The sequence below is a fragment of the Rosa chinensis genome, chromosome 1 (assembly GCF_002994745.2).
Source record: "Rosa chinensis cultivar Old Blush chromosome 1, RchiOBHm-V2, whole genome shotgun sequence".
In the NCBI taxonomy this organism is placed as follows: Eukaryota; Viridiplantae; Streptophyta; class Magnoliopsida; order Rosales; family Rosaceae; genus Rosa; species Rosa chinensis.
In genome coordinates, this window is record NC_037088.1 from 53,212,990 (window position 1) to 53,220,591 (window position 7,602).

At 39.5% G+C, this 7,602-nt stretch overlaps 2 protein-coding genes across 2 annotated transcripts; one reads left to right on the plus strand and one right to left on the minus strand.

Annotated features, from left to right (window-relative positions):
* The first annotated feature begins 3,531 nt into the window (after window positions 1-3,531).
* LOC112182972 (protein CURVATURE THYLAKOID 1B, chloroplastic) lies at window positions 3,532-5,259 on the plus strand. Its single transcript, XM_024321554.2, has 6 exons — window positions 3,532-3,877; window positions 4,103-4,206; window positions 4,314-4,400; window positions 4,528-4,590; window positions 4,766-4,803; window positions 4,902-5,259. Exons 1-6 carry the CDS (start codon window positions 3,712-3,714, stop codon window positions 4,957-4,959), a joined length of 516 nt encoding a protein of 171 aa, XP_024177322.1. The 5' UTR covers window positions 3,532-3,711; the 3' UTR covers window positions 4,960-5,259.
* A 274-nt stretch (window positions 5,260-5,533) lies between these two features.
* On the minus strand, window positions 5,534-7,128 carry LOC112169629 (caffeic acid 3-O-methyltransferase-like). Its single transcript, XM_040511452.1, has 4 exons — window positions 6,746-7,128; window positions 6,049-6,359; window positions 5,800-5,864; window positions 5,534-5,678 (listed from the first exon to the last, which is right to left on the minus strand). Exons 1-4 carry the CDS (start codon window positions 7,114-7,116, stop codon window positions 5,646-5,648), a joined length of 780 nt encoding a protein of 259 aa, XP_040367386.1. The 5' UTR covers window positions 7,117-7,128; the 3' UTR covers window positions 5,534-5,645.
* Window positions 7,129-7,602: the final 474 nt, after the last annotated feature.

Sequence of the window (7,602 nt, forward strand, 5' to 3'; positions counted from 1 at the left end):
TATGTCTTTATCATGGGAAGCACCGCGATATCTTGGAGGTCTACAAAGCAGACATTTGTCACTACTTCCTCAAATTATGCAAAGATTATTGCTCTACATGAAGCCGTGCGTGAATGCATTTGGCTAAGGTCTGTAATTAGACATATTAGGAATTTGTGGTTTAAAGTCTACCACAGATGAACCTACAAGCATATATAAGGATAATGCAGCTTGTATCGAACAAATGAAGTTAGGTTTCATCAAAGGCAACAACACCAAGCCTATATCACTTAAGTTCTTTCATTATCAGCAATAACATACACTTCTGAAGATTGAAGTGACTCAAATCAGATTAGAGGATAATCTAGAGAACTTATTTACTAAGTCGTTTCCTAAATCCACTTTCGAGAAACATGTAAAGAGTATCGGATTGAGAAAGTTATCTGAACTCCCATGATTGTAGCAATCAAGGGGAGATGTCGACATCAGGGGGAGGCATGATGTCTACATGTTCGATATCGAAGAGTGAAGGACGTGTTGTACTCTTTTTCTCCTCCTCGAGCTTGTTTTTGTCCCACAGGGTTTTTCACTCGAGCAAGGTTTTTAATGAGGCAACGGATGAAGCGTCACCACTAAGTTTGAGCGGCACAAGGGGGAGTGTTGAAGGATATTGATATTTGTGTGCCTAATTGAACTAGGATTAGTTCTATGATTGTAATAGGAGAGAAGGTTCTAGAATTCCTAGTCCTATTCGGAATAGTTTTCCTTGTATCATTAGAATATGTACTTTGTAATCCCTATATATAGGGCTCCTATTATCAATAGTGGAATACACACAATTCTCTCATCAATCTCTCTCGATCATCTCATATCCTAAAACAATACCTTCTAGGCTTCTAGCTCTCGAGCTTTAAAAATAGGATCCTTGACTCAAAACACCAAAATTGGATAAAATTATCCCACTTACCCCAACAACAAATTTTTATTCCCCCTTACTATGTTTAAAGAAAAATGACAATTTTACCCTTAACTTAATTAATTAATTACATGTGCGCACACGCACACACACACACACACACACACACACACTCTCTCTCTCTCTCTCTCTCTCTCTCTCTCTCTCTCTCTCTCTCTCTCTCTCTCTCTCTCTCTCTCTCTCTCACCGGATCCTTCTTTGGATTCATTTACGAGTCTTCCTACTCCGATCAAGCCACTCTAAAGCGGAAGTACTTGTCCATGGTAAAAGAGGGCGTCAACAGCGCCGTTTCGATTGAAAAGCATCATCATCACCACCTCAGGCCTGAGATCGGTGAGTTTTGTTTGTTGTCTGTTTAAAGGAGTTTGACTGGAGGCTCAGCTTTCCCAGCATCCTGAGATTCTCAAGCGAGTCACTGAGTAGGCGGCTGAGTTGGAGGCGAATCAAGTGGAGCTCGGAGACTCAAGTAGTATTATCGCAGAAGATACAGCGCCAGTCTTAGGGAGCGAAGGGCGTGGAGGAATCCCAGCTGTTCAATGGGCCAATCGGATCCTGGAGGTCGAGCTTGAAGGTGGTGAGGGCCTCGATCTCGGCTAGGCTTTTGGGGTTGCGCTGGGCGGCGCAGGGAAAGAAGGGTGCGCCGTAAAGCAGCAAAAAGAAAAGAAGAAGCGCATCCATAATGGGTTTCATTGTTATAGTTCTCAGGTTGTTGGGGTTTTTGTAGAGAAGCCATTTGCAATGCATTTACGTAGGTTCATTTACGAGTCTTTCTTGTTTGTTTGTTGTCATCATGGTTGGTGTTGTGCTATGTATATACTCATTGCATTGAATGTGAATGTGGAAAGGGCAGAGCATGTGCTTATATGTGCCCAAATCATTTTTTTTTTTGGTAAAATAGGGCAAAAGGCCCAAAAGGAAAGAAGAATGAAAAAAAAATCTATTAGGGGCAATAAAGGGCTGTTAGAGGGAAATAGAAGTCTGTTAAATATCTATTGAGGGGCAATAAACGTCTATTGGGGGGCAATACACGTTTTGAATTGATGTAATCTTCTCGTTTTTTTTTCTTTAATTAAAGTTTTATTTGTCTAAATCTAGAGAGATCAGTTTCCATTTCGGAGACTGAAAGTTCTATTGGAGGGCAATAGACGTCTATTGGGGGGGAAATTTATTGCCCCTCTATTGGGGGGCAATAGACATCTACTAACGGGAAATAGATTATTGGGGGGCAATAGACGTAGACATCTTTGCCCCCTAATAGAAGTCTATTGCCCTTTTATTGGGGGACAATAGACGTCTATTGGGGGCAATAGTGGTTTTCAGAAAAATCTGGTGGCCGGCGGCTCGGTGACAGGATTCAAGCGACCGATCACCTATTTCGACGAAGTCTCCTATGGTTTCTCTCTCTCTCTCTCTCACAATAACAAAGGGGTGATAAAAAACCTTAATGGGGTATTAGGGAAAACTTCCTTAAAGTATTTTGAGTAAAAGGGAATTAGAAAAATTTAATGGGGTAAGTGGGAAAAAAAATCCCTAAAAATAGGGTAAATGGACAAAAACGCTTAAAATACGTTGTTCATACATACCCCAAGTCCCCAACGTTTTAAGCCTCGAAAGAACTGTAGAGTGGGAGAATGAACTCGTCTATCAGTGAAGGCCCAACCAAAGAAAAAAAAGAAAGGATTTTCGGCATTTAAAGAAAAAAGTTCTCTAAAGCCCAGCCCACAATTATCCAAACCCATGCATATTAAACATGTTCGTAGAGTCTTTGCAATTTCTGAACTCTAACGGCTCGCAATGGGCAGCAATAATGATATGATGAATTTATTCCTTTGGTAAGTAAGAGTTGACCTGGTATCCTTGTATCCTTGTGTTCATAAGTAATTCTTGCACCTTCACACTGCTCAAGAGGTCTGGGATGCTGTTGCCAAAATCTATTCCGAGAGTTTATAGCAACATCTTTGGCAAGAGTCGGATCACTTTTGTCGAATTAAATTATGTGTTCTATATTCCATGGACACTGATGGCCAGGAATGTTGTTCTGCGAATGAATCCATTTTTTGACCTCAAAGAAACCTAGCTCTGTTTATGTTCGTCGCGAGGCACAAGTGCACAACAACATTGATCAACAGATGCTACAATGTCATGTCCTAACACTTTTCAGGGAAATTTCATTTTTAGTAGATGGAACCGTTTACATAAGTATGCCTAAGGTATAACATACAATAAGATCACAGGTATTAAATGTCAGATGAGGTTCTTCTCATATTGAGTGGTCTTGAACACCCTATCACTAATGCAGAGGAAGATAATTTACAGTCGAGTCCTTTCCCTATATAATGCAAGCATGATGGAGATGTTAGAGGTATTTTGCTCATATTTTCACTCAGGTGTACCCTACTGTAAGTTAATTTTAGAAAATGTTTGGCCCTATGGAATTGAAGGAAGATAATACAATGAAGGCTTTTTTGTCACAGGACTCACAACAGAGTTCCAACCTGCTGGACCCTTTTCTATCCAAATCAAACACCACAAAATGCCTATCCTATCCAAATGAAAGTGCAATGAGTGGTTCTCCCCCTTCAAAACTTGAGAGAACATCATCTCCCACAGTCCATTCCAAATTATCAAACCTTCCAAAATAAACAAACCCAGAAATAAATTGATACTCATTATCATATTGTATCAAGTTACTAATATCATACTGGTCTCAGAATCTCTCATAGGACCTAAGTAACCTGTAGGGGATTCAGTAAGCCATGGCCTCCACCTCCTCCACACTTACCATCTCCTCCTCTTCTACCCCTTTTGACACCAAGACTCCTCGCCACTCCGCCGCACCCTCACCGCAATGTGTGACACTCCCTACGCTTCCTCCACCGCCGGTGCAGTCTCAAAACCGCCCAGGGAAGACCACTGCCTATTGTGAGCATTTCATACGATTAATCTAATACATTGGAGTTTGGACTATTGATCAATATATTGCTACCCGTCAAGTAATATATTTGTTGTGCAGATAACTAGATATATAGATATTATGAGTAACATTGATATCTAACATGTTATGTTGTGATAACATATTAAATGTTCAGTTGACCGTCTAGCATACCTCAATGTCGTACATAAATATTGGTTGTTTTTCGCTTTTAGGCCGTAAGATTGCTCGCAATGTCATGGCCATGGCCACTGGGGAAGCACCAGCAGAAGTTGCAACAACCGAGCTGCCAGAGGTTTTGAAGACAATTCAAGAATCTGTAAGCCTTTCAATTCCCTTTAGCAACTAGTACCACCATCAGTTTTTGTATGGAGGAATTTAGGAAGATTATTTATAACAAGAATAATTCATTTTATGTTTGTCTAGTGGGACAAAGTTGAAGACAAGTATGCAGTGTCTTCACTTGCAGTAGCTGGTGTTGTTGCATTATGGGGCTCTACCGGGATGATTTTGGTGTGTATTCTACATATGCACATCCTGTGTTAGCTTACGATACTTGCTATTTTAAATCCTTCAAAATTGTTATGTTCTTAAATCCATTTCGAGTAACTTCTTGCTCGATTACGGGTATTTGTAACAGGCAATTGATCGGCTTCCTTTGATTCCTGGAGCTCTCGAGCTTGTTGGCATTGGCTACACTGGGGTAAGTGGCATTCTTGTTTGCTGTTGGATTCTTATAGAATCTCTTAGTTAACATTATTAGACTGGAAAAGCGTTTGATCAAATAGAGTATATCATACAAGAATATCATTTTGTTTATGTTGTATCAACCACTTAATAGAATGCATTTTCTTATTTCTTACTCTCTGTCTTGGCAGTGGTTTGCATACAAGAACCTGGTGTACAAACCAGACAGGTAAATATCATTTGCTACCTTGACTGGAGTCTAATTAAAAGTTAGGTTGGACTAACTTAATCGGTCTTTAATATTTCCGAATTGTTCTGAAATCTCAGGGAAGCTTTGATACAGAAGATAAAAGACACATACAAAGACATAATTGGCAGCAGCTAGAACAAAACCAGAACAGTAATGCTGCTGAGATGAATTGGAAATACGTACTTGTGGCCGGTTTTTGAAGCTTAAATCTTGCAGCATTGTTCATGAAGATCTGGACATCCTTCATTTTCTTTGCATCAGCTTATCCTAACCATGGTGAAATCAATGTCGTGTACTTTGTCTGTGAGATACATGTAACTAGTACTATATTTGAACATCCTTCATTTCTGATATGTTACAGTAAAAGTAAAACCAAGTAGAATAATCTGCAGATTATGAGCAGCTGATCAGCTAATGACTTGATCTTTTCTCTCATCATGCATATTTGCTGTGTTAAGCAAGTGAAACATTTGCAAACAATATGAACTCCACAAATAGAAGCTAAAAAGCGGAATCTTAGATGAGGCTTGAGTATCATTGTAAATGATAGGAGCTTTTAAGCTTGCCTATCTACTTAAAGAACTCCATAACCCAAAAGTTACAGACAAAACATTCATATCTGATGCCGCGAAACCCAGCAGCTGCTGCCAAGGCTATGAATTCTTGTTTGCTTCGCTCTTTTCCTCCTGGGCTCTGTGTCATCATAAGCACATCAATTTGGGAGGTGCTCTTCACAGCAGTGCTAGTCTCTGGCACAACTGGAAGAAGTGCTTCCCCAACAATTACTTTTCCATTGTCTGGTATAGCATTGTAACAATTTTTCAGTGTTCATCACTCCAGTCATGAAGTATCCACTACAATTTAGCAAAACATGGCAACATCAAATTGCCTATTCTTTACAAAACAAATTCTAGATGGAAAAGCTTCACAAATTCACAAAACGAAAACATAATGCTTGAGAAACTGAAAAATCACCTTCATAAAAATGGCATCCCCACTTGGAACACTTGCAAACATGTCTCCTCCAACATGTTCCACTCCTACGTACAAATCAATTTAACGCCAAATTAAACACACAAAAATAGTGACTTATGTGTACAGCCAGTTTTGAACATGTTGCAACGTTAAGATCAATAACCACTAAACCATCCCGAAAATTTTTTGTTAAGAAATTGATTAATAATGCAAACATTACAGTACAATACTTAAAAGTCATGATCATACCAGTGTAAGAAGGGGCATCTTTGATGACATGAGGCAAGTCAAAGTTAATGCCCTTAATATGAGGGTATCTAGAAGTGATTAGGCTAAGAGTCACTCCAAGGCCACCCCCAGCGTCAACAAGTTGCTTAAGGTGCTCAAAACCCTTGTAGAGATCAAGAATTTTCTTGATAACAATAGTGGTGTGGTTGAACATTGCTGTGTTCAACACTTGGTTAAACCTGGGATCCAAACCTGGATACTCAAAGGCATGTGTGCCACGGACCCTGTTAAATGGGATTCCTCCTTCCACAACAGCATCTTTCAACTGGAACCTATATTTCAATGCGTGTACCAAATTAGAGTTAAGAACTGAAATCAGATGTGGAAGTTTAAAGATCTTAATAGTACTTTTTGTTTCTTTGGCTTGTGGAAATAATGATATCCTTTCTTCAATTATTGGGCTTGATTCTCATAGGGGCTCAATTATTTCTGGTACTTGTGTACAGAAATGGAGATATTGAGTGATCCTCCTCCACTCCATTCCACTCCACTCATGTACAGAAATGAAGATAATTAAGTTAAACTACCTTGTTCTCGTATGAGTTATAGATTTTACGAAAACGGATTGTAGTAATATCCATATTCATCTCTATACTAACTAAACTCAAAATTCTTAAGAAAAAAGGAAAAGAGAACTAATTAACAAGAGAAAACAAACCAGCTGTCCAAGAAGACCTTGTCTTGAATCAGTGCCATCATGGCGCCTAAAGAAACACCATCTTCATCACTCTTCGCAAAGTACTTGGACACAGGAGCAAGACTATAAACCCTCTGAAAATTAGGCCCATCACTATGATCATCATCATTAGCATTAACCACAGTGCAATTGAGCACAGAGTGACTTGCCAGTAGCCTGAGGATCCGATCCAACATCATGGGCGCATCGGGGTTCTCGGTGCCTATCTGAGCTGCTATCTGCGATGAGGAGAGACCCGCACCTGCACCAGCTTTGGCTATGATGTCGAAAACTCCAAGCTCAACTGCTAATTGCGTGGACATGGACAGCGCAGTGGAAGTCACCAGCTGCATTGCATAGCAGAAGCTTTCTTCTTCTTCTTCTTCTTCTTCTTTTGTGTTTTGTGGACGCCATTGCAGGCTTAGAACTGTCTATGCTCGTTGGGAACTCAAAGGAAACCAGTTTTATTTATTATCAAAATAGCAAAACCCTAAACCCTAAACTTATTCACGTGTCTTATTTTCATATAATATATATATATTTTTTTGAAATAATAGTAATTCCATTGATAATAGCACATGCTAAGAAGGCCATTACATACCCACCCGCTGACACAAAATAATGGCCAGAACAAGGTTTCGTGGAGGAGCCACAGTTGCACATAGGATAGACCAACTATATTTGAACTTATCCCTCACTTAAAAGCGAGCCTATAAGCTATAGACAAAAACCATAGCGAATAGACAAGCCAAACTACACTCGTTAGGTTCCTAATACAAGGAAATTTATGGTAATTAGACAAAAAGCTAAAAACATAGGTTTGGGTCAAGAGCCTAAAC